General features: G+C 54.6%; 5 protein-coding genes across 5 annotated transcripts; 2 read left to right on the top strand and 3 right to left on the bottom strand.

The window, feature by feature from the left end:
* Positions 1–1,466: 1,466 nt before the first annotated feature.
* CGCA056_v010686 (uncharacterized protein) lies at positions 1,467–2,509 on the bottom strand (the record flags this gene model as incomplete). Its single annotated transcript, XM_037325933.1, has 4 exons — positions 1,467–1,683; positions 1,745–2,013; positions 2,098–2,317; positions 2,433–2,509. 4 exons carry the CDS (start codon positions 2,507–2,509, stop codon positions 1,467–1,469), a joined length of 783 nt encoding a protein of 260 aa, XP_037176057.1.
* Positions 2,510–5,662: 3,153 nt separating this feature from the next.
* On the top strand, positions 5,663–7,780 carry CGCA056_v010685 (uncharacterized protein; the record flags this gene model as incomplete). The annotated part of the gene is made up of 1 exon (XM_037325932.1): positions 5,663–7,780. The coding sequence occupies one exon, from the start codon at positions 5,663–5,665 to the stop codon at positions 7,778–7,780; it is 2,118 nt and encodes a 705-aa protein (XP_037176056.1).
* A 2,062-nt stretch (positions 7,781–9,842) lies between these two features.
* Positions 9,843–11,920, bottom strand: clf1 (Pre-mRNA-splicing factor clf1; the record flags this gene model as incomplete). The annotated part of the gene is made up of 2 exons (XM_037325931.1): positions 9,843–11,512; positions 11,572–11,920. The coding sequence occupies 2 exons, from the start codon at positions 11,918–11,920 to the stop codon at positions 9,843–9,845; spliced, it is 2,019 nt and encodes a 672-aa protein (XP_037176055.1).
* Positions 11,921–12,657: 737 nt separating this feature from the next.
* On the top strand, positions 12,658–14,583 carry prp31 (Pre-mRNA-processing factor 31; the record flags this gene model as incomplete). Its single annotated transcript, XM_037325930.1, has 1 exon — positions 12,658–14,583. One exon carries the CDS (start codon positions 12,658–12,660, stop codon positions 14,581–14,583), a length of 1,926 nt encoding a protein of 641 aa, XP_037176062.1.
* Positions 14,584–16,891: 2,308 nt separating this feature from the next.
* CGCA056_v010682 (uncharacterized protein) lies at positions 16,892–17,182 on the bottom strand (the record flags this gene model as incomplete). Its single annotated transcript, XM_037325929.1, has 2 exons — positions 16,892–17,063; positions 17,118–17,182. The coding sequence occupies 2 exons, from the start codon at positions 17,180–17,182 to the stop codon at positions 16,892–16,894; spliced, it is 237 nt and encodes a 78-aa protein (XP_037176061.1).
* Between the last annotated feature and the right edge of the window lie 8,471 nt (positions 17,183–25,653).

Genomic DNA, 25,653 nt, shown 5'->3' with positions numbered 1-25,653 from the left:
TGCAATGGCGGACGCAACGGGAGACACGGTCAGCACAACTGGCCTCAAAAATTTGATTGCTTACTACGAAACAATTCTCTTGGGAAATGAGAAAAGCAACTGGCCCCTGGACGATGTCGAATCTCGTTATGAAGAAGCAAGAAAGCTCGTTGCCGGGATTGGCAAGCCTTGAGAGGCGAGTTGGGTCAGAGACACAAGGCAGAGATGTTTGATGAATTACGCAGTCGGGGAATCTTCTCTATCAATACCTGCTACACACGACGGGATTGAGATCATCCGCCACGAGATCGTGGTATACTGTCCATTCCCGAGTATCGTTGAGTCCATCACGTTTCTTGGTAGCAGGTTTGAGCCTGCCCGATCTTGGTGTCTCTGATGACAGACGGTTGGAAAAGTTGGTTGTCTTCTTACGATCGGGAAATTTGCGGAAAGGCTCCTTGCAGGATGCTTGGCGACAAGCTCGCGAGGGCTTGGTTCAGAAATAATGAGAGGGCGGAATAATTCAGGTGGGCAAGAAGCAATACCTTGCGTTAGGATATGGCCATCCTCGCCATACATTCCTGACGGAAACACACTATGATGAGACTCTCTTCTCCGGCGTACTGGGCATGGGCTCGACACAACGGACGTCAGCGGCCTGCTTTCATTTCTCGGTTTCTTTTGCCTCAAGGAGGACACTTGTCTCCCCTCGCCTATTGCCGATAGACGAAGAAAAAAGTTTCTTTTTACTGCACATAGCTTCTGCATGATTTTGGCAAATCAAGGGACATGAATTGCATTCGAGCGGTCAAAGAGGGATTGGAGGTAGTGGTTCAGGTTCTAGATTTTTCTCTCTCCCTCTCCTCATCTCTCTCTTCTCGCTCATCAGCATAGCACGGGAACGAAGGTAACAACTCCACAAGCTGTAGAGAGGTGGCCTTTATGTACGAATAGCGCAAAACTGGAAGAAAAAAAAAGAAGGAAAAAAAAAGAAAAGGAATAAACATGGAGTGTTCGGCGTTTACGCGAGTTGATTAGTTGCTCAAAGCTCCTCGATTTCGGCGTGTTCAAAACTTCCCGTTGACTCGTGTCTGGGACCGCCATTTACTCTCGGTCGTGTTCTAGGACGGACTACTGTACATTCATTTCCGTGATTGCTGACTGGGCCACACAGAGCCCCTCAAAGCCCCCCAAGTCGAGATGGATGATGAAAGAGTAGTGGAAGAAATTACTGGGAAGGTCCAGCTGGTATGCATCAGGAGCATTTTGTTTCCGTCGTCAGATCATATTACTCATTACTGAATGTCATACAAGACAGCCTAGAGACTGCCATCGGCCCTCATCTTTCGAAGATGCCAAAGAAGTCAAATGAGACGAAGAATTATGTACCGAAACTCCAAGCCCTTTTGTTTCCTATATGCCGTCTCCCATTCATTGTTCATGCGTTCGCATGCTCGGTGGTTTAGCGTTGTCGATTTAGAGGGCCATTAGAGGGCCATAACAAGACCGACGACAGCAACCACACCGGCAAGACCGTTGGCCATGGCGGTCGGGGCAGCATTGGATGGCGCATCAGTGCCGGAGGCGGTTCCGGAGGCAGTGCCGGAAGCCGCAGTCTCGGTGCCGGTGCCGGTGCCGCTGGCCGACTCGGTCTCAGAGGCGGAAGCGGAGCCAGTGGCAGTCGTCTCTGTGACGGTCTCGGTGCTTTGAGGCGGTGTTAGTGGGAGGCGATGACTGTGACAGGCGTGGAAGGACAAGAACTTACGCGGTAGTGGCCGCGGACCCGGTGGCGGTGCCGTTGGAGCCAATGATGGTGGAAGTGTAGGAGTTGCCCGCAGAGTCGGTGCCGGTGACGACACTGACGCTGGGAGTAGGCACGACGTCGGTGGTAATGGTGGTTTGGCTGGGGGTGACGGTGGTGGTCGCGACGATGGTGCCTCCATTCTCGTCGGTCGTGGTAATTGCGATCACAGTCGGGCGAGGAACTGTGACAGTGACCGTTGGCCTCAGCGAGTCGATGGCGGTCTCGAGGGCCTTTTGAGGAGTCAGTCAGTGTTCACATGATCTAGGGAGGGGTGGGGATGCTTGAGAGAGAAAGAGCAGCACTACTCGACATACCTGGTACTGGCTGCTGTAAGCCGTTGGGACAACGCTGGCGAACCAGGAGGGTGCCTCAGTGGCTTTGAGAGCCGAGTAGATGACATCCTTGACGTCGGCGGTGACGCCGGCAGCGCTCGCAGCTGAGCCGACGGCCGAAGTCAGGGCCTCCCACTCGGGTTGGGGGATGTACTGGGAGATGAGGGCGTCGGCGGCGGAATTGAAGGCGGCAAGGTCGGACCTAGACACGCCGTGTTAGATGCCGTAGGTACATACGTGCGGGCTTCCGCTTGGGGAGGTTCCCGAGCGAAGTGGGGACGGGACGGGACGGGAGGGAAGGGGGCAAGGTGACTTACTCGGGGTCCCGAGGACGGAGGCCGGCGGCGGCAACGAGGTTGGCAGCAAGGCCCAGGGAGAGGATGGCGGTCTTCATTTTGCTGGTAGTAAGTAGGGTTGTTCTTTTCCGGGGTATCACGGGGTTTTCTTTGATGTTGGAAAGGACGGCACGAAACGACCGGTCGAGAAAGGGTATCACTGGCTGTAGCAAACACGACTGTGTGAAGAGAGAATCAAAAGGAAAGGGATCACAGGATCAGCCGGCCAGGCCCATTGTTTAAATACCAAATAGCAGAAAACCTGTTGATGCGGTCAAACACAGAAATGACGCCGTACGCGGTGAAGCTGGGCCGGGTACGACCAGGCCAGAACGAATTGGGACGCATTGGCATGGCGACAGTGGTTTGTGGAAGCGAGTTGTGAGTTGCGCGTCGGGTTCTGTGAGGGGACAAGGTGGGAAAAATCTTGGTGAGGGCCCCGGTCTGCCTTGGAAAGCGGAGGTTGGGTCGAGATGCTGCCCTTGCAGTTGCAGGTCTTGCAGCTAGCCAGCTCAGCTCAGCCCGGGGCCCATTGAGCAGCACCAGCATCCTCATGAGCATCAGCTCCAACATGGCCAATCACCAGCAGCGGTATCGCCAGAGCAGCATGCGCGCAGAAGCTGCGGGAGCACAATGGGATCGGAGAAATAAAAAGCAAGGCAGCAGACCAGCTTGCTGGAGTGACGTTGATGTATCGATTTCGCCTTTTGCTTGCGTGTGCCATTGTGTCCGGTCGAATCATGTCGCCATTGGCTGCATTGCACAGCGTCCATGATTGCATCCAACAGAAACACGGGTGATGGCATTGTGGTGTTGGATCACTTGAGGGCGGGAGAGGGCAGGGGGGATGATTGGCGCCAGGTTGCGTGTTTGCCGGCCAAGATCGTGAAATGAGTTGACGGGGGATTTGGGAGGCTGGGAGACATGAATAAGGGCGGTGGAGGGATGCGGTTGACGGGTGAAGCCCAGTGACTACACTACGGGATTGCCTTAAGATACCTGCTTGGTGGCCGACGTACCTTCGGCACCTTAGGAAGTGTAGCCAGGCGGTCCCACCATTGGTCGTATCATAGGTGCACCACGCTCATTGGCTGGCACCGTTTGTAGCGAGGGGATCAATTTGACAAAGGACCTTGTTTTCTTGAGAGGTACGGATACCTCGACACCTCGACAACCGACTCCTCGACTCCTCGCCCGCTCGCCCGCGACCGTTTCCTCCCTCGGGCCTCCATGCACCTGTCCCATCAGCAATTCCTCCAGGCTCAGCCACACCACTTATACTAGTAATGATGGCAATGTGCAATGTGAGCCACACTGAGGTTGTCGGTCAGTCAGTCGGATGACCATACCAACCGCCACGAGCGAGGTGTGCGCCACGGTGCGGTTCCAATCAGCCTCGAAAAGGACCGTGAACGAACGGAGGCCATTACGTCACTGAGTTGAGGCAGGCTTCCCCGCCACCCCTCAACGGTGTCCAGTTTTCGCACATGTACGTACCTTGAGGCAGCTGAATGTGAAGGCCCTTTACCTTTAGTTGGATGACTTCGGAGTACTCTGGCTGTGCTTCCGTTCCTGCTCGGCGCCCACGTTGCTTGCAATCTATCTGGGGCCCTGTACGGAGTATTTACAGATCACTCATTACCGCGCAATCATCAGCAGACATGTTGTGTCAAAGGGAAACGGATGTCCTAGCCGGCATGTCAACGGACAAGTGAGTGCCAGCAACGGGCACTCCGAATTGCCCATGTCAAGCCCACTGGGGGCGGAGCTGTCACAGACTCACCCGACTGATGCTGTCCAGTGTCCCGTCAGATTGGATTGGCTGATGGCCTTCTGTTGAGGTCTCAGTAAGGTAGGTACCTAAGGTAACTTGCTAGCCTCTCTGCCGGCGCTCGGCCCATTTGTTAGGCTCATTCGCGGGACGGCGGCGACACCTGAGTGGCTGGCGAGCCTCCCATTATGATATCATCTTCCACCGACGGGACTCACTATGTCACATGGAAGCCACCGTTCTGCGCACGTCGTGCAAGAAGGTGGAGGGCGCTGCGTGTCCCAGCTGCACCGCCAGGAATACTGGGGGGCCTCCTACTCTACTGCGTACAACCTAAGGCAAGGCCAGCGGCATAAGCAAATGTGCGCGCAGAGACGTTTGCTGCAGGTTTGGGCCTCCAGAGTCTGTCTGTCTTCTTTGACCGTCCATCACCTCCACTTGCTCACAACCAAGACTCGGTAAACCACGCATCGCCTTCGCCTTGCGCCGACGTCCTTCGGCCTGTCGCATGGAACACCCGTCTTCGCAGCCACTTAGATGGGCACTAAGCCAGCGTCGTTGCACACTAGCCAGGCTGGCGTCCCGCTTGATACCCAAGCAGTCAATCAGGGCATGGGGCCAACACCGGCATGAATGAAAATAACCAGAAAAAGTAAAACTAAGCACCACGGGAAAAAAGTACACTATTTTCGGTCTCGGGGCCATCCATTTTGCCTGGCTTGGCCCAACAAGTGTTGAAATCAAATGACTCTGCAAATAGACTGCCTGGCTGCTTCGTTTAGATGGGCGGCCGTATTCCCTCCCTCAGCGACGAGCCGGTATCCAACCATGCTCCAGCTGTGCTGCACTGATCTGGATCCCGCACACTCCGTACAGTGCCTGCTGCAAGTTGCAATGCTGAGTCGTCAAGCACTTGCATCCATGTCCAAAGGCGGTCACCCACAGTGTCCCAACCCTGCCCGTCCTGCCCTGCCATGCCCTCCCTGCCCTGCCCGGTCTGCGTGTTTCTGGCTGGCTGCTCTGCCTGAACTGTTCAGCATTCCACGCCTGATTTGCCTTTCCTTCCCGTCCTGCTGGACCCTTGCCTCCCCACCCACTTCCACCACTTCCACCTCTTCCAGCCCTGGTTCCCCCCGGTCTGCGGTCATCATTTCTTAGGCTCCCCTCCTCCCTACCTAACCTCTACTCTCCGTGACTCGCCTGTTCGTTCTTCTGTCTTCAACACTTCATAAACGCAAAAGGACTGTCAAAGCGGCAGCCTGACACACAAGGCAAACATACCGACATATCTTCCATCAGCACTGACGTCCACCCGGTTCGTGATCGATCCTGCAACTCAACTTCGTACAACTCCCACCAGACCCATCTTATACCCTGCGCCAACACAACCAACCTTTTTGACGGGCCTTCTTGGCTCCTTCACCTTACCCTCTCTGACGGCATGAGTTACGATTACGAACCTCACCGCACTCGCCGCTATGTCCGCGAGGAGCGACGTGAGGAGAGAGTCGACCCCCGCTACGCCGAAGACCCCTACCTGAGGGTTTACGAGTCTCGCGAACTGGTTCCCAGGGCTCGGGAAAATAGTGACCTCTCGGTCGAGGAGGTTCGCCGGGACTTCCCTCCCCCAGGATACAGAGACGCAAGGAGAACCCGTTCAGCCGAACCTGGATATTACGACGATTACCGGGGTCACGATGATCGGGACCGTGGCTACTACGACCGCGATTATGACCGCCGCAGCAGGAAGGCTGGCAGCCTTTATTACGAGGAGGAAAAGAGATCACGCGAGCGTGTTCTCAATCAGCAAGAGAAGATTCTAGCCGCTGTGGCCGGTGCTGCTTTGGCTTTCGGTGGCAAGGAGCTCTACGATCGGAAGGAGGCCAAAGACCATGGCGGCGACGTTGAGCGCAACTACCTGACATCCGCTGCTATTGGTGCCGCCGGCGCACTCGCTGGCTACCAGGGTGCTGAATTCTACAACAAGCACAAGGAAAAGGAGGAGCGAAACGCCACGTACGTCTTGCATCGTGGCCGCGATGGTAAAGTCACGGAGTACTACTCCGATGATGAAGGCGGTGAGAAGGAGAAGAAAGGATCAAAGTCCTTTCTCGAGAACGCCCTAGCAGCCTCTGGTCTGGGAGTCGCTGTCAAGGCTCTCACGGGCGCTGCCGGTGGTGGTCACCACGATGACCGCCGCAGCGACACGAGAAGCCGCCGTGGCAGCCCAGACTCTAGAGGTTCTCGGTCCAAGTCGCGCGGTCCCGGTGGAGAGGCTGCGAACAAGATGCAAAAGGCCGCCATGGCATCTCTAATTGCTGGAGCCACCGAGGCTTTCCGTGTCGCCAAGGAGCCCGGTGGCTGGAAGGGCGAGAAGACCAAGCGTATTCTCACTGCCGCTGCTGGTGCGGCTACCATTGATGCCGCGCAGAGCGGAGAGAAGCAGAGTAAGCTGGGCTTGGCCGAGTCTGTCATTGGCGGTCTCGTAGGCAACCGCGTTATCAACGGATCCAAGCGTAATATCGAAGAAGATCGCAGGACCGGCCGAAGCAGGTCTCGATCTCGCGCTCGTTCCGACGGCGGGGGCGGCGGACCAGGGCTGGCAGCTCTGGCCACGGCCGGACTAGGTGCTTTCGGCGCAAAGAAGGCCATTGAGAACGTTCGCTCTCGTAGCCGCGGCCGTAGCGCCGATTCTTACGACAGCCGAGCGTCCAGCCGCGACGGCAGACGTCACAGAAGCAGAAGCCGCAGCGTTGTGGACTCAGCTCGGAAGAAGCTCGCCAAGATCGGCCTTGGCAGCGATCCCGACGACAGAGAGAGAGACAAACATGCTCGGGACGACAGTTACTACGAGGATCGAAGCTCCCGCCGCGGCCTGAGCCGCAAGTATTCCGACGAGTATGATGACGGTTACGACAGGGGCTACGCCCGTAGTACGCGTGATGGATACGATGACGATAGATCGTCTTACACGAGCGGCCGGCGTCGGGACCGCTCCCGTCGCAGGGGAGCACGATCGGACGCAAGCTCAGACTCCGACCTCGGGGATTCTGATGATGATGAGAAGCGGGCAAGAAAGATGAGAGGTAAGCAAGTGATCACAACAGGCCTTGCGGCCGTTGCCACCATACACGCAGCACATGGGGTCTATCAGAGTATGGAAAAACGCAATGCACGGCAGAAGGCTGTGAGGGAGGGTCGGCTGAGTCCAGAAGAAGCCAAGAAGCTCAAGACAAAGGCAATGCTGCAAGATGCCGCCTCTGTCGGAATCGCAGCTCTTGGTATCAAGGGTGCCTGGTCTGAGCTCAAGGAAGCCAAGGAGATGACGCACGAGTGCAAGCAATTTCAACATGAGAAAGCCGTTCGACACCAAAAACGAATTGAGAGGCAGAGACGGCTCAACGGCAGTGATGGCGGAAGACGCGGCAGGGCCGACGACTGGTATACTTCGTCTTCTCCGCGGACAGATCGTTATGACTACGGATCTGTCTACATGAACGGGAACCCTTATTCTGCAGGTCCTTTGCCAGCGCCTCCTGTTGGTTACGACAGGAGGTGAGGGAAATCCATGAGAAAACTGCCCAGTACAGGCACAGGGCTGCAATGTCGATCAATCGATCGGGCATCCGCGTTGCCTTCCCATGAGCAGCTTCCACGCCTCCGCACACCACTTGCCAACGACACACAACATTCTTACGACTTTCAAAATGGTATCAAAATTATACGACGACTTAACGACATGAGCACAAGACATGATGACACACCAGTTGCGCGTCAAGGAAGACAGGAGAATTTTTTGGGTGTGAGCAACAGATGTAGAACTGGCTTTCCACGAAACCTCAGCTGCCTTGCATTGCGTTCACTCAGATAGATGGATTCCCCTTCTCCCCTTTGTTGCAGAATCTACACATGGAATTTTTGTTGTACTACGAGCTATAACTGATTATCATTTCAACGTGACAGACCGTCGCCGTCATTAATCGGCCAACAACTGCCAGGCGTTGCGGCGCTGGCCGCGCTTCTCCTCTCGTCAGTCCCCACGGGTGGCTGTCGTACCAGTCGGGAGAATCTTCCGACATGGGGTTCGGGCAAAACGAAGACATGAATGGCCCCTTCGAAAACACGATCGAGACCGATCGCCAGGGTCCGATTGGGGCCAGCTGTGCTGGTTAGGAGGAGTGTGGCGAGGTTTCACACTGACTTGCGGAGCGAACAGAGCCTAGAACGCTGCGGGAGCTGACCCCTGTTCCTGAGACAAACCGGACATTTTCACTAGCGCAGAGCGGCGGTGAGGGATGACGACGTGCGAAAGATTGGGGAAATGCGGGATGATGATATGACGGAAAAGACGGCTTTCAGCTCACAGTTACTCAAGCCAACACGCGCATTCTTGGGAACGGGGTTGTGGGGGAAACTTTGGTTCCCAGCCAGCCCAATCTACATGGATTGATTTGCGATGGGTCATTCCCATGCTCTCTCTATCTGTCTTTTTATTTCTCTATTTTTGTTTCGCTCTCAGCTCTCTCTCTTTCTCTGTCTTTTCTGCTAGGGCTGGCTTCTTTGGTTTATGCTGTATACAGGGATGGTTATGTAGTTTCCGATTGAGCCATGAGACACGACATGCACCCGCCGAATCCTTTGTCAATTTCGTCCACTGCTAAGTACCGTGTGAAAGCAAGCGATTTGGTGGCTGTTTGATAAACGGTCACCTCCGAGACATCCCATCCCGCGTCTTCTGGATGCGAAGTTGGCGCGGCCCCGCGAAGAATTGCCTGATCGGCGTGAGGCATGGCCTGCTTCTGCAGCATGCCCAGATATCATGGTGTGTGCTTTCCGCTTCCTCTGCCCGGCACATCGGTCGGGAGCTCTCACCAATGAGGGGCGGGCGGACTCGGTATGAAATTGCCTAGACCGAATTCGTGTCACGCTACAATGATATATGCGCCGTTGGTGGTCTTCTTCTGCTCGAACCGCGACACGCCAGCAGAAAGAAGTCCAAGGCAGCCAAGAGATATGGTTTGAAAGTCTTTCTCGCCAGTTCGAATACCAGCAGATGTGACATACATCACGGTAAGAAATCCAGGGGTATCTAGCACTCGGAGGGCTCGCGACAGCCGGCCTTGAGGTGTTTAGTGCGGCGTCGTCATGGTGTCGCACAGGGTGCAGCTGAGGAGTTAGACTGGCAATGACATCATGCATGGTGGGTCCCATCTGTTTGAGTGCCTGCCGTTGTGATCCTTCATACATGCCCCATTCCAACACTGAGGTTTTGATTGGCCACACATTGTCATATGACTGGGTAATGCATCTGTAGCATCTCGATGAATCCAACGGTTTTCGTAGCCAAAGAGTGATAGTGGCTCTAGATAGATGGTTCGCTCGTAGCAGTCCGACCTCGAGCACGCCGCGTCTTACTAGCTTCTTACACGGGCTTCACAAAATAAGACTGGCAGATGGGTATTCCCGTGGTCTGAACTTTGAATTGATTAGGCAAATACATGAGACGAGACATACTTTGTCCGAACCCGTCTTTGGTAGAGCCAACGATTTGAAGTTTATCTTGACTAATGATATCGTTGGCACAGGTATGATACATTGTCGAAATCTCCCCTAGCCAGCTTTCACGTCGTGGCGTCTGCCCCTTGTTGCTTCCAGGCCTGCGCCATGGCCAGCAAGTTTGACAAGTTTTGTGATTGTTTGTCGTCTGCCGGGAAGACGTAGTCGATGTACTCCTCGAAGCTGTCATCCTCCAGACGTCTTCTGCGCTTCGTCTTGCGCGGCATCAAATTTTGCACTTTTCCCACATTGTCCTCAGCGCCGTGCATTCGCTCAAACGACAACCAGGCATTGAGAAGTGTCACGCTCTCCTCCTTGAGGTCCTTCTCTCGCATGCTCTTGTGCGCACGCTCGAACACCTTGCGCGCTCTCGCCTTCGCTACATCGCTAATCGGCGCTTCCTCCTCCTCCGCTTCCTCATCTTCCGGAATGTTAAGCTCGAAGTGGGCATAACTGATCCAGACCTTGACATGATCCGTCTTCTCGAGGAGACGCTCATAGAGCTCTCTCGTACGATCGTACTCACCTTCCTCTTCCTCAAAGTCAATGTACGCCTTCCACAGGAGCTCGGGCATGTCTAGGACCATCTGGTTGACGGCCAGCTCAAAAATAGCCCTCGTCCGGTCTAAGTCATCGAGGCCTCGCTCGAGCTCGGCAAACTTGATCCATGTCTGGCAATTGGCCGGGTTCCACTCAATGTGCTTTTCGTACAGTGTCCGGCACCGCAAAAATTCAAAGAGCTTGAGTTCTAGCTCAATGTATCCCCTGAACAGCTTGTCTTTTGGACACATGCCGATTGCTTGGCCAAGCGTTTTCCGAGCGTTTGTGAGCTCGCCCTGTCGGATTTCGAACTGGGCTTTGAGGAGCCAGATCTTAGCAAAGGTGAACTTCTTATGAGGTATGAGCTCCAAGCACACTTTGTAAATCTGCCGAGCTCGCTCAACATCTTTCGCCTGAAGCTCCTCAAACATGGCGTAGTTGATCCAGAGGTAGATATAACGCCTCCAAAATCGCTTCTCCTGCGCAGGCGGCACCTGGGCGACGGCTCTCTCATACACATCTCGCACCCTATCCAAGTCGCCCGCTGTCTCCTCAAGCCTCGTGTAGTCAAACCAAGTATCGTAGTTCTTTGGGTTTTCCTTTACTTGGTTCTCATAGAAGACGCGACGTTTCGAGAGCACGACGTCTTCAACGCCATCTCTGTCCCCGAACTGCTTCTCAAACGTGGTGTACGCTTTGTGCAGGGCCATGGACTTTGAGCGGGGGAGTCGGTCCATGGCGTATTTGTAAATCGCCCTGGCCCTTTCATACTCTTTCATCTTCGCTTCGAAGCGAGCATAGCTGACGAACAATTTCTCGTCGACGAACTCGTCTCCCAAAGCCTCGACGGCTATCCCGTATACTTCTCGCACCATGTCGCTGGTCCCGAACTCTTCCTCGAACCGTGCCCACTTGATCCAGTTTCTAGGCTCCGGATGAACCTGTGTGAACTTCTCGAAGATGTCGCGGGCTCGGTCGTATTCTCCATATCGCTTTTCTAGCTTGATGTACGCGCTCCAGGCGGCTTCGTCGGGTTGCCACTGCATCCAACGGTCGAACACGCTACGGGTCTTTGGGATCTCGCCCAGCATCTCCTCCATGTAAACGTATTTGTACCACAGCTTGTCAACGCGTGGGAGCCGAGCGACGGCTCTGTCGAACAGATTTCGAGCATGAGAAATGTCGCCATTTTTCACTGCCAAACCGTTAGTGATATTGTCCCATGCGAGCAAGATCTGGCGGGCTCGTACGTACTTTCTGATTCGCAGTATCTTATCCACAATGGAACGGAATTAGGATGTACATCCAGTGCTCTTTCGAAAATGGACCGCGCACGACGAAACTCCTTCTGTTCCAGCTCCCACTGCGCATATCGCATCCAATTATTGAGGTTCACTCGGTTGCGCCGGACATAATCTTCAAACTCCCTCCGCTTTCGTCCCTGGAATTCGTGGAGCTCCTCCAAGTCGGCAAAACGTTGGGTAGGGGCTTGCAACGCGACCTCCTGACGGTCAACCGCCTCGCGCAGGAGTTGCTCCGCGGATATTTGCACCGGCGCGGGAGCCTTGTTCTTGACCTTTGGAGGTCCTCTAGATGCCTCCATGATTTTGACGGGTGCCCAGGAGGCTTCGCTTGCGAGTATTCTGGTGACTACAGGCAAAATTGTCGAATCAATGGTGTTGCTTGGTACGCGTAGCCGTGAATTCTGATTAATGTCAGAAGCGTGTGCTCCTGAAAATCCCGAGAACTGGCTGTCGTTGAGCTTGTTGCTCCACACGTTGTTGTTGCAGTTTGGCCAAGGTTGAACCAACCTGCAGGCAGGCAATGAAAAAGCACACTCATTCTTATCGGATAATCAGCCACCCCGATAACGAAGTGGCTGGTGGGTTCTGGACCGCGTCTGCCAGCAATACCTGACAGAACTGATTGAAGATTTCAAATTTGTAAGAGGCTGTCGACTGTATGATGTCGTTGGAGCGGAACTATTGCTAACATATCCATCGACCAGCTATCTATCTACTGCTGCAATATTGAGGAAGGTAAGTGCATCTCCCCAGTCTGTTAAGGCACCTAAGTTAGGGGTTAGGTTGTTGGTGGTTGTGATTACCTTCCCTGCATCAAACTCCTGCACCTGCCCAAACTAAAGTGGGCCCGATCACTCAAGGTAGGTGGCACAGGCACGAGTTCGCCTCTAGGTAACGTAGCCTTGCAAGGCTCACAGGAGATAACTTTTCGTCACAACAAATTCATCATTTTCACGGCGCCAGACTCTCAGTACGCGTGCTGACTTGCAAACGAAGACGCGCGACGAACGCGGCGAACGCGACGACATCTTTCACCATGGCTACCCTTGCAGAGGAGCTTTTCAACGATTTCGCTGACTCTGGCTCGGAGGCCGACGAGACTCAGCAAGATGGCAATAATGCACTGGGTCTCGACCTTGCGCCCCAGACGGTCAATCACAGCTCGTCAAACGACATGGACTTAGACGCAGATGATAGCGAAGCTGATGCAGATGACGATGTCATGGTTGGCGTGAGTAAAGGCACCGTCGACACTGTCGAGGACGCTGAGGATGCCAAGTCCAAGGTCGAGAAGATGCAATTAGGCGGCGTGAGCGATGTTCGCAGTGTTGCCAGTCTCATGCAGACCCTGGAACCCGTTATAGAGGTTAGTAAACACCCACTGAACACGTCTGGCTCTATCGAAGCAGTGTTTACATCTCGTCTTCGGAGAACTAGCCCTGACTTCGTACCTCGAATGCTGCAGAGAATCGCACACTATCAGTCGCAACCTACTCCGACTCAGCTCATCGGCAATATCGAAGATCACCCCGAATACCATCTCCTGACACAATCGAATAGTTTGTCAACGCTGATCGATAGCGAAATCGTTCTCGTCCACAAATTCATTAGAGATCACTACTCGATCCGGTTCCCCGAACTCGAAACGCTCATCACCAACCCGCTAGAGTACGCCAAGGTCGTGGCCATCTTAGGAAATGGTCCCCTGGATTCGGAGAACATCAAGACTTTGCAGCATTCTACAGACAACCCTCTTAAGGCGTCGCTTCGTTCGGTACTCGATGGTCCATCCCTGATGATCGTGACGGTGGAGGCCACGACGACCAAAGGTCGTGAAATGTCGCTAGATGAACTCATGCGAGTGCAGAGAGCATGCGAGATGGTGTTGTCCTTGGACAGGGCGAAGAAGACTCTTACAGAATACGTTCAGTCGCGCATGAACCTTTTCGCGCCGAATTTGACTGCGATGATCGGATCTTTGACTGCTGCGCAGCTATTGAATGCTGCTGGAGGGCTGACGGGTCTGTCCAAGACGCCCGCATGCAATATTGCCGCCTGGGGGTCGAAGAAAGGAGCCGGTGCAGCCGGTCTGGCTACCAACATTGGCATTCGTCAACAGGGATTTCTCTATCACTCTCCTATTATTCAAGGCATTCCCAACGACCTCAAGAAACAGGCCATGCGCATTGTCGCAGCAAAGCTTCTACTCGCTGCTCGTGTAGACCGAGTTCACTCTAGTCCCGACGGCTCGACTGGCGAAGAGCTCAAGGGTCATTGTCTCGAGCGACTAGAGAAGCTTACGGAACCACCTCCAAACAAGGGCCCCCGAGCGCTTCCGGTCCCTGACGATAAACCATCGCGCAAGCGTGGAGGGAGAAGAGCTAGAAAGGCCAAGGAGGCTACGGCCATGACGGAGCTACGCAAGGCGCAGAACAGGATGGCATTTGGTAAAGAGGAGAGAGAAGTCGGTTATGGCACGGGAGAGGGCACTGCAGGACTTGGTATGATCGGCCAAGCCAACGACGGCAGAATTCGCAACCTGCAAATCGACCAGCGGACGAGGGCAAAGCTCAGTGCCAAGAACAAGGGTTGGGGCGGCGCAACTTCGCTGAACGGGGCAGCATCCTCCCTTCGAGGGTTCGGGCAAGCAAACTCCAACATCGACCTGCGTGGCAAGGGTCTCAGGACGTCAGGTGTCGGCACGACGCTTGGTGCGCCTACGGGCACAGCGTCGTCACTGGCATTCACTCCTGTGCAGGGTCTAGAGCTCGTCGATCCCAAAGTCCAGGCTGAACTCAGTCGAAAGCGGAAGGCCGAGGAGGACCGATGGTTCAAGGGAGGAACCTTCACGCAAGTTGCTGGCTCGTCCAATGGAGGCTTCAAGAAGCCCGACCTGCCTCCCAGCAAAAAGGTTGATACTGGTGCAGGTAAAATGGGACCTCCACCTCCGCGGAGCGGCTGAGAAGTCAAGCCATAGCAACGTGGAAGGTAAAACACCAAGCATGTCCATGAAGTCTATCTCTTACCCGAAAGACTGATCCCGGCATTTAGAGGGGTGTGCTGGCAACGGGGTCCGCGGCAGGTTTGGCTGGGCCGGCACGGTCGGCGTGCGGCGTTCTTGGAGGTTTGCTATTCGGAAGGGGGCCGTTCGACATGGAGAAATGGAACGGGAGCTTTACCGTTGCACGTAGGTTTGGAGGACATGACGTCCCTGCCAAAGACGTATGGGTTGTCTCCTCTCGGCACCTATTTCCAAAGTTGAGATGTAAGATTCTTTGTAACGGTAATAGCCAAAAGGCTGGTCAAACGTTTTCTAGCGCTGCCTGTGCAGCATCAGGAAGCTGTCATGTACGTAGCTACTTGTTGTCTTCTTGTGATGTATGCTTCCGTGCGGTCATGCCACTCTGGCCGCTGAGTGAATCTTTTTTGTCCCATCTTGGAGGTCATCACCTTATCACACCAAAACGCGTTGACGCTGGCCCCTCCGTAGCAGGGAAAGAAGAGAGACTTGGAAAACGTCGGCAGGTTGAAAGTTTAACTATACTGAGGGCCGTGGTGGCGTTTATTAACCCTTGGTCTATTCCTGTTATGGTTGGGGCCAACGTGAGGGGAAGCTTGCAATTGCTTGCCACGATCTTGTTGGTCCAGCTCTCTAGGTCTACGCAGTGCAGTCAATGTTCTAGTTCTATTATGGGGATGAGGATACCATCCTGGTTGCTATCCACCGAGGGTTTAGCTATTTCGGTATGCGGAGAAGCTTGTTGCCCTCCATCTGGGAGAGGGGGCATTGCGTTCCCAGCAAGCGTCTGAAGGCAATTGCGCACGAGACGATGTTTAAAATTCTATGAAGGGGTCTGTGAAGACAGCATGGCCGAAGTGAAAAGGGCAAACCCAAGGAACATGCAAAAGTCAGGCGCGAAGGGTAAAGAAGAAGAAACAGCCCCGTCACCAGCGCACTGGTCGCCAGCTCAAGCCGTCACGCGTTGCGACGGCGCCGAACTGTCGTCCTTGCGAGCATTACAGATCCGGGGTAGCCATGAAACAGGACTCTCAAGCCCTTCACTTATAGCTTTGTCCGGCTGCGATTCCTTCTTTCCTTGTCGTATTCGATTGGCCTTGGGTGCACCGGACTGGATTCCGGGCGACCGCAATGCGTTAGATCGAGGTTGTAACACCCAGAGTTTGTCTAGACAGGTCATGTACGCGAGACACCTGCATAGGACCTACATGTTGATTTGCTTGATACTGGATACTCCCGCGGTTGCGTCTAGACTGCGCTCTGGCTCACATTCGGCCGACGAGTCTCTGCCTCTGTCTCTCTACGGCAGTGGCCTTGTGCCCGGGGAAACGGCGATCCTTCAGGTGGGGTTCGCCCTCCGTCGACGGGCGGGCCAGCAACAGTACGCAGTAGGGTTTTCGGCGATTTCCCTCCGCGGTCGAACGAGCAGCGGGGCCGGACTGCATTCTTATGGCACGATGACGTATAAGGTGCGAAGTTACGGGATTGTATTCGATGGGCACGAGGGGGCACATGCAGGACGGACAGGGGGAGCAGACGAGAGTGAGGAGTGGGGATACCTTAGGTCATCAAGTGGATTGTCCCCGCCTCGCCGAGAAGAAATGGAAGCAGGCGGCGGCCGATGAAAAAAAAAGAAAAGGGGAGGGGTTTCTGCCGAGACCCTGAAGTATGTCATCGATGCGCCCAGAGCCCTGAACGAAAGAAGCACCATGATCAACAGGCGTTGCTCCTTCACGCTGTGGCTCGGGGCCTTCCTTACTATGGTAGACAACATGGACGTCTTCTTTTGCAGCGGCAGACCCCAAAATGCCATGCTTTCGCAGCTCGCTTTGATGGCAGCTCCGGTATTTGACTTTGTGGCTGCAGCTTGCACCCATGTCGACAGAAGGTCCAGAACTTCAGGGACCAAAAGATCGTCCTGATACCCGCAGGGGATGTCCCCGTTACTAGTGGATCCTAGTAAGGAAGACCCAGAGGACTGACCTCAGATACCTCAGGGGATGCAAGGGTGACCACAGCGGTGGGCAAGGGTCCTCGTCCAAAAAGCAGGGCACGTACCGGAGACGAGGACAAGCGGCCTTCCTTGCCTCAGGGGGTTGGGTAAAGCGATAGGCTCTCGTTGGTTGAATGCTATCGGACTCGATACCGATGCAGGTATCCGTACTTTGCCCGTTGAGCAGGCACGGGAGGGGTCACTTAGTAACAGAGAGACCTAGCGCAGGAATCGCATGCACGCGCCGAGCATTTGTTCTTATGCGCCACGGGACGGCGCAAGGGTGGAAGACGTATGATGAAGAATATGTTCGGAGGTGTACCGCATTTGACACAATAATTGATCAGTTGAGTTGAGGTTGAGCAGTGCGCTTCGCGTCGCAGGGTGCCGGCTATCGTGATTGATTCCGAGCGGAAGGAGAGAGCGCGGGCTTTGGGGCACAGTCAGCAGACTATCACTTTGGTGGGGTCTACCCGTGCCCTACCTGTCCTCAGATACGCAGGAAGACGTCGGGATGGTAAAGCCAATGACGTGAGGATGATGTTGCATATTGTACATGCCTAGTCATGCTGCGATATCCATATCCGTAGGCTGCCCCTGCTGAGGCAACTGTGGAGCACCCTTCTACTGCGTACACAGCAAAAGACGGGCAGTACTTCGATGTACACTGCTTGGTGCCGACTCAGGCAATCCTATCGCTGAGCATGACGAACGGACGATAGGGCGGCGGGGAGCAACTGATTTTGACCGTTTTGCAACGGCGTTGCAGGTCTGCCGACAACTGGCATCTGTGCAAAGGAGGGGAGAAGAGCTAACACATGGCAGGGAGATGAGGAGAAAAGCAAGCTGAGAAAATGGGATATGAAGAACAAGACTATCTGCCGAGATGAATTCGGACCGGGCGGGATTGAGCTGGGAGATCCGAACAGCAGGTCGAAACCATTAACAATGGACTTTAGACAACTGTACTTTAAGCTGCCGGTTTCGGGCTTTGAGCGACGGCCGGCTCCTGGTTCTTGCAGAGACTATTGAATCGTATGATTTCAGCGATGTTCTTCCTTTCAACGAGGAGATGAAGCCGCTTCGCAGCTTGCATGTGGGAAAGACTCGGTTGCGGACTCGTCCAGGCCTAGCCAAGCTGTACCACGGTATCCGTTCACCTCTTGGAGAGTCATGTATTGTGCCGCTCAACTTGTCTGCATAGATACCTCAGTTGCGGCCCGGGGGTCGTTACTACGGTACCTGCGAAGATGCCTGTCAAAAATCACGGAGCGCGAGCCCCTCTTTGCCGCCCCCTTTTTTTCTTCCTTTTTTTTTTCTTCACATTTTTCTTTCCGGGGACCAAATGCACTCTGAATTGCGCAACTACGTCAGCGAGCGCGAGCAAACCGGGCCAAACGGCCAGGCCTCGGGCCAAGGGCCCGCTCCAAGCGAGGGAGCGGGCAACGGAAAACGGGGATGAGAGCGGAGGAAACGGGACGACAGTAATCGCATAGTAGATTTAAGGTGTTTACCTCAGCGGCGGCAACGAGAAACACCTGAGCATAGCGTAAAGCATATCCATCACAAAACAGTTGGTTGTGTTGTGCTCGGCGAGCGAGAAGCTTCGACGTGTGCTCAAAGTGCGAAATCAAAGATAAAACGGTCATGTTCTTGATTTGTTCTGTCAATCGATCGGCAAAGTCGACTGGTTGCAACAGCAAGAGAAAAGGAAAGAAGAACGACAGCTGGCAAAAGGACCACTGTCTAGCTGAAATGCGAAGTGATGGCAGCAGCCGGACTAATCACTCCGGGAAGACGAGTGCTTGCTGCGTGCTGTGTACCTGTCAATCGTGATCGGTGATCGGCGATCAGTGATCAGGCGGAATATTCTGCGGCTAGTGGGACGTTATTTTCAGGGTCTGAGTAGGTAGTGTGCAAATGTGGGCTGGCTGAGCTGAGTTCCGTTGACGACGACGTCGAAGCCTGGATACCCTACCTACCGTAAGGGTCGTGATCGTCGATCTGATGGAGTGGAGAAGAGAAAGAGAGGGAGTGCGACAGAGGGAGACTGGCAGAGTGAGGGGTCCGGTACGGATGCGCCAAAAGGTGAAGAATGGGAAAGTTGAAATGGGGGTGGGGAGTGTGCAGGACGCCAAGGGGAATCGGTCCCGCACAGGTCTCGTACTGCAAAATGCGATGCAGATGCCCTGAGTATGAGCGGTTGAGAAGAGAGAGAAGGCCGAGCGGGCGGGCGGGAATAAAACTCGAGGTTCCTTGAGCAGCGGTGGTGGTGGTGTCAGTGGTGAGCTGATGAAGAATGCCAGAGGATACAGAGCCACGCATGCATCAGGGCATGAGGGGGGTACTTACTCCCTCGTCAGGCTGCTGCGTACTTACCAAGTATTGATTCGTACGTAGTTCAGGACGTAAGGATGGATGTCCTGGTCCTGGGATTGCTTTTGTGTCGTAGAGGGGTCATTGAGAGGAAACTGGAAATGGCATGAGAACAAGGATGCCGAAGGCCAGTGACGACTAGGATAACGGTGGCAGTAAGAGGGGGTGGGGGGGCAAGCCACAACCAAAGAAAAGGTGAGGTGAGGGAGGGGAAAAAAAAAAAAAAAAAAAAAAAAAGGAAAAAAAAGGACACAAAACGGAAGCAAAAAACAAAGCAATGGGATTCCCAGGCGATGGAGATTCTGGTCTGAGGAAGAAAAGCGCTGGACGCCGGCGCATGATTGACGGAAAACGGAATCGGGGTGTGTTCCGTGTTTGATTTGATTGAACGGTACTGCGATACTCGCTACACTACTGCGTAGTAGAGCTAGGACCCTGGAAATCGAGGAAATCAACGATGCACCATAGGAATCGGCGATGACCTAGGGACGAGTACCTGCTGCTCCTTCCCACATGGTGGTGGGCCTCTCCGCCTTCGCAGGAGCCGGTGGAGTACCGTCAGTACCCTTGGGGTAAGTACATTTCTGGAGCACAAGCTGCCGTCGGATACCTCCCGGAGGGGACCAAGGGAACCAAGGGGACGGCAGGCGGGCGGGCAGAAGAAGAAAATGAGGAGAAGGGTCGGCAGCACAGCTAGTGTAGAAGCAGGGGCGTGTGCGCAATAACCAAGGCAAGTGTGATAGACGGTCTTCATACGGACTCACCATGGCTGTCCCAATTGGGGGTCTTCGGGACGGGACTGGGGGAACAGCCCAGCCAAACACAGCACGGCACACGCGCCAAACTAACGCCAACACCAGCGAAAAGCACGGTGGAGTGTGACTGAGCCACTCCATTTTGGGGGAGTGGGCGCAGCAAACGACGTCGATTTACTGCCGATTGTGAGATCTCAACGTAGGCTGGTGAGGACACCGGCCACAGGACCCTTCGACTCTGCGACGCGCTTTGCTTATGTCGCCGCAGCCAGACAAGGGGAGAGACAAGCGAAAAGGAAACCCCTCCTCTCAAGAGCAAAGGGGGGGGGGGCGGGGGAAGTCGAAGGACTAGCGAAGAGAATATTGCCCCAGGGTGCCCACCTGCCCTCTCCCCGCCCCGAGGCATAGGTGATGAGATGCCGTTGGGGTTTATTAAAGTCATCGAGTATTCGTGCGCCCGACCAACAAAAGTCCGAATGAGCTAGAGCTCTGGGGTTGCCCCTCCACACTCTCAAGCCTCAAGCCTCAAGCCTCAAGCCTCAAGGTCCTCTGTCAGACTCAGACAGACAGTCGGGTAAGCTGTCTTAGGTAAGGCAACTCAAATTACCTGATGGCGGATGGGATAGGCACCTGGACAACGAGCCAGGGGACCACACCAATCGCCATGGGCCTCATTTCGCCGTTTCGTCGCAATGCGAGCTAACCATGCTGGCCATTTACCAAGCACCTGAATACGCAGCAAGGAATGAAGCTGAGGACAGCACTTGATACGCACAAGCTGCGCGAAGGGTTCTGGTGCAGCATCGCTCGCCTGGAAATGGGTGCCAACTCAGCCGCCTGACGTTGGTTGTGCCGAAGGGGGTTTCTGTCCACGTCCCATCAGTTCGTTCACTGGTGCCACTGGTTCGTGGCGTCGAGGGTGCCTCACTCTACACCCGACTCGTTACCTATCGTTAGACAGGCCGGCCGCAAGTATGGACCCCAGAAACTAAACTGCCCTCACTCAGGGACCTGCTTCCAGGGTCCCCGTCCCTCAAGGACTTTCCAACTCTGCTCGTGCCTCAAGTGAGCTCGTTACTTGGTAGGTAATTGCCTGACGGAAGACGCAGCAGCCGTTCGCAGTTCCTGGTACGTGCATCGCACCACACCACACCGCGTGCGAGGGTGCCGCCACACTGATATCGTACAGATACAGCCATTTCGCCCGGAGAAAACTCCGCAAGCGAGGCCATGCATCCCTCACTCTCGTTCCGTGTCTGCAATGATGGAATTCTGACGCACCGCAACAACACGGCGGCATCACTCTTCACCTGTGGCTTTTCTACTTACGCCTGGAGGAACACACAACAAAGCTTATCGACGGTTGGCTGGTGTGACTTGGTGTACATGGGCTCGACTCGATGCCGCACCGCGCTTGCTCGTCCTCCTTACTCTGACCACGGCGACTTACTCGCGCGTGGTTCATAATCGGAAGGACTCGGATAAGGAGGCATCATTGGGTTCTCGGAAACACTGGCCACCGACCGTCATGTCCTTCTGGGACCCCAACTCATCGTGCTAAATCACACCCCAACAACATGGCATACGGCGGCCAAACACGCGCATCATGAGCGATGAGGGCGACAATCGTCGTCCATGACGCCCACGCTCACGCCCACCTTACAAAATCGCCCCTATGCCATGCGTAAGCTGTGCCGACTAATGTACCAAAGTCCGGACAAGACGAAAATCGGTGGTGGGGGAAAGGACTAGTGAGGCCAAGGTTTGTGACAGAGTTTTGAGATGGACGAATGGTTGGATATGCATTTGTGAAGAATACCATGCCGCCATACGCGGATTTGTGACGGCGAAAAAGAAGGTTGCCTGCCCGGAGCAATGCGGACGGTCACCAGGGCAGACACAATTGGGCGATGAGATTAACTTTAGTGGTCGACTGATATCCCTTGTCGACTTCATGCCAATGGTCTATTGCCCATTGTCCCTCTCTCTCGCCCTGCATTGCCTCAGAAGATGGCATTTCATCTCTTAGGGCCGGTCGCTCGCTCTTACACGGGAAATTGAATCTGGTGCAAAATTGCTACCGTCCTGATAACGGCCAGCCATGCCAGCCAGACCCATGAGTAGCCCTTCCGCAATACTGAACGGACCCTCTCAGCTTTTCGGTGTTGAGGGTGTTCGTACCTGACGAGACGGACGTGAGTTAGCATCACCCAAACGGCAAAGTGCTTCTACAGGGACCCCGTCACAGACTAACCGCGCCAGGTAAGCAAGACACGTGCCATCCATCTCGATGGTTTCACGGTGTGTGCCAATCACAGATGACACTTGCAACGGTAAGGCCCATGTACTGCCCAAAAGGGACTGACATGCCTTAGGCCCCCGTAGTGCCTTCGTCGACCCAAATTCAGAGGAGCACAGCGAGCACAAGCCACAGAGAGAGATCTCGATCGCGGACGATTATTCCTCTTCTCGGAATGGCCAGTGAGCATGCAAAGCCTGCTGGATGACCCTTTGACGCCACAGAATGACCCATTCTCCACCACGTCGGGAGTCTTTCCGTTTACTGTTCCCTGCCTTGATATCGTCGACTCGCGTCATTCTTTTTTCGTCCCGTTACCCCATAGCTCTGGCCCGTTTTTGGCGGTCGTTGTTAAACACTGGCGCGCTTCCAAGGGTCTTCGTCGCCTCTTCGTCCTTCTGCCTGTCCCTTAGTGACAGTGAGCAAACATCTCCGACCAGCTTGCTTATGCTTGCTAGCCATGTGGACATGGAAGCATCCATGCGTGTCCGATACCAAGACCTCGGCCTTGTTTCTCACCGCCGCTCATATCTCGCTGCGATTTGCGCTGGGGTACATCTGGTGCCGGCCGTACAACTGAGTAGGAGTGGCCGAGATAGTTGCGAAAGACACTTCAACCTTCGTCTTCTCTTGAGTCCAGCGCGCGGATGATACGGTAGCACAACTCTTGGGTGTATGCACTTTGAGGTTGATGTTAAGCTTTACGGCGACGTTAAAGTTCTCAAGGCATGGAGTTGCGGAGGGCTCGGTATGGCTCGTTATGGCTGCAAATCCAAAGCGCAGAGACAATCACGGCCATGCGATCCGTTCGTTGAAACGACTCTCGCAACCCAAGGAAAATGCGACAGCAAAACAAACTCGCTAGGCTTCGGAGTTGACGCCGGTTGCTGAGCTGGTTTGAGTTGAGCTGAGGTGAGCTGAACTTGTAAACGGTGCCAGCCGTACCGGGCGGAGACTGATACTCAGACGTGCCCCGTAGCGCGTGAACTAGGCGCCCGCCTATGACGACATTCGCAGGAGGAAATTTTCCCTCTCAGAAGGGCTCTGTGGCGCCCTGCAGGGCGTGCGTAGGGACGGGGGTGAGGGGCTGGGCCAGGAAGGGGTGTGTGTCAAAGCAAGGCACCTCTGACCCTCCTTCTCCCATTGTATTTTTCGTCTCACCGGGTACGGATAGGGAACCTGAATTGGGTGCGGGCAGGTCGGGTACCCTGCGACTGCCTCGCTCGACCCGGGTTGCGGGTTGAGTCTTACCAAGCTTGGGTATCATCAGTCTTTTCCTACCTTACACCTACACTTTACCCACCTTACCTTTTTCTTGCGGCCCTTTTGCGCGATCTTTGAGTTTGCGCAAGGCACAATCAACAATAGCAACGGAAAAACGCCCTCTGCACATTGTTGGTATTAACATGTTGTCCCTTTAGAACCGAGGACCGCCCGAGGACCACCCGTAGCGGTTTGGGCACAAGCGCAGGCGACCCTTAGTGGGCGAGGTGTCTTCATTTGAGAGAGACTTTGAAGCCGCACAATCGGCGCTGCCCTGCCTGGCATGCTTGCTTCAAGACAGCTTAGTCGGAACTTCTGCCAGTGTCACAGCCCTGACCGGCCACTGACGTCACACCCGCGGGCCCTTTGGCTCGTGCAGGGTCTTTCTTGTCCAGGCAGTAGTAGTACACCCTACGGCCGAGTCAGGTGGGCGCGCGCCGGATGTCCCCTTTTTTTCTTTTTTTTCTTTCCCCTACCCTCATCTTGTACGATCGCGATCTACGTCTGTTCCCTCGATACCGACAGCCGGACGCACAACACCTGTCTCTCCCAAGGCCGACAATGTGCGGGTCGATCCACAGCAAATAACGCGCAAAGGTTGAGAGATACACATCGGTTAGATTTCGGCTTGCCTCTGCCGCTGATGCGACAAGTACGGCATGCGCTATGGAAGATGTCTTTTGGGGCTGTCAAGATTGTCCCAAGCACTCGGGAAGCGTTCGCAGAGACCCTGAAAATAGCGTCGAAAAGGGCTGGACTCAGGGCCCAGTGATATGCTTGGTAGCTGCAAAGCCAAGCTGAAGCATAACAATGCGACTTTGAACGGGCACGGCTCTTTATTTGTGCCTACGAAAGCCGATATTGAAGTCTAGGGCGGGCAGAAGAGGCTGAGGGCAGTGAGACTGGGATTTGGCATCTGGCAGAATCGGAACACCGCGGGCCCGTCAGAACGAAAGGCACCTAGCCAGCCAGCGAGGTGACAATGTTTGAGTCGAAACGTGGTCGCATGGCACGGGTGGCTTGATTTCGGAGCTTCAGCTCCTACGCAGTAAGACGCTCGCAGGAAGAAGACAGAGGGTTTCCGACCGCTTCAGAGTGGTGGGGATATGGCCAAAAGAAGCAAGTGACGGCCATCAACCAAGCAAGTAAAGCCAGCAAGAAAGCAAGAAAGTAGGCAGATGGATGCGCAATCCGACATCGAAATCGACGAAGGGCCGGGCCAGAACTGAATAGAACGACCAGGGGTGCCAGGCACGCAGCAACAGGACGGGCGGAACCCGGGAGCGGTCCATGTTAGTGTTGCCAGGCTGCATGCAATACCCAACGTGAGGTAAGTAAGGAAGGTAGCTAGGTATAGCTCGGGGGAGGTTGTAGAGACGGAGATGGATACGTACCGAAGAGCAATCGGACCTTGCTTGGCCTTGGAACACACAGATCGCGATGAGCTGGCTACTGTGGTACCCAAGGAAACCCAGAAGACGGGGACGAGTTGAGACACAAAACGGATTATCAGGAGCGAGAGAACTTGGGAGCCTCTCAAACGGCCCGCCCAGTATCATATTCTGGGTTTAAGTCCAAGCCCTCATTCCGCAGCTCCCTTCCTCCACCAGCTTTCCTCTCTCTTTCTCTGCTGTGCGCGATGAATTGTTTATATCAAGAGATCTAGAATAGTGCTGATGTGCGGCGAGGTTTTGCTCGTGCGTACATGCCTCTGCTCTCTTTTCCCATGCTGCGAACGAAGCAATGCCACAACCGATGGGAGGAGAAATCAGGGAGGGAGAAAAAAAAAAAAAAAAAAAAAAAAGAAAAAAAAGGGCTTTATTTCTGGCCAAAATAATAATAATAATAATAAGATAATATGTGAAGTACTGCGACTAGTGCTCAAGTCCAGGCCCAAGCCAACTCTTCCCCACCCCGGGGTACGTAGCCGCCCGTCGCGAGAAGTCGGGGAGCTACCCTGCAGGGAATGGGTGTTGGAACCAGGGGTGCGATTAAGAAGCAGGACGTCGCTCACAGTGTCGTGAGAGTGAAGTGAGAGTGAGGTCGTGGTGTGGAATTGTGGGCAGGGGGAGGGGTCAGCGGGGCCCAGGGGGGCGCTTTGCAGAAGAGACGCCTTGGCCGGACCCTCCTTCCAGTGGTCCCAATGTTCCCCAATCCCTGTCATCCTTGCCTTTGCACCTTTTTTTCACCGTATCAAGGTTCAAAGTACCTTAATGGCGTCGAACCTTGGACAGCTACGAGTGCATCTCAGGCCGGGTACCTCAGCCCACGTACCTTTGGCGGCTTCCCGGAGCGACCAAAGGTGCGCAATTCTCCTTTCCCATGCC

The sequence above is a fragment of the Colletotrichum aenigma genome, assembly GCF_013390185.1.
Source record: "Colletotrichum aenigma strain Cg56 chromosome Unknown KSG_Cg56_contig07, whole genome shotgun sequence".
Taxonomy (NCBI): Eukaryota; Fungi; Ascomycota; class Sordariomycetes; order Glomerellales; family Glomerellaceae; genus Colletotrichum; species Colletotrichum aenigma.
This window is presented reverse-complemented; position numbering and strand designations above follow the sequence as displayed.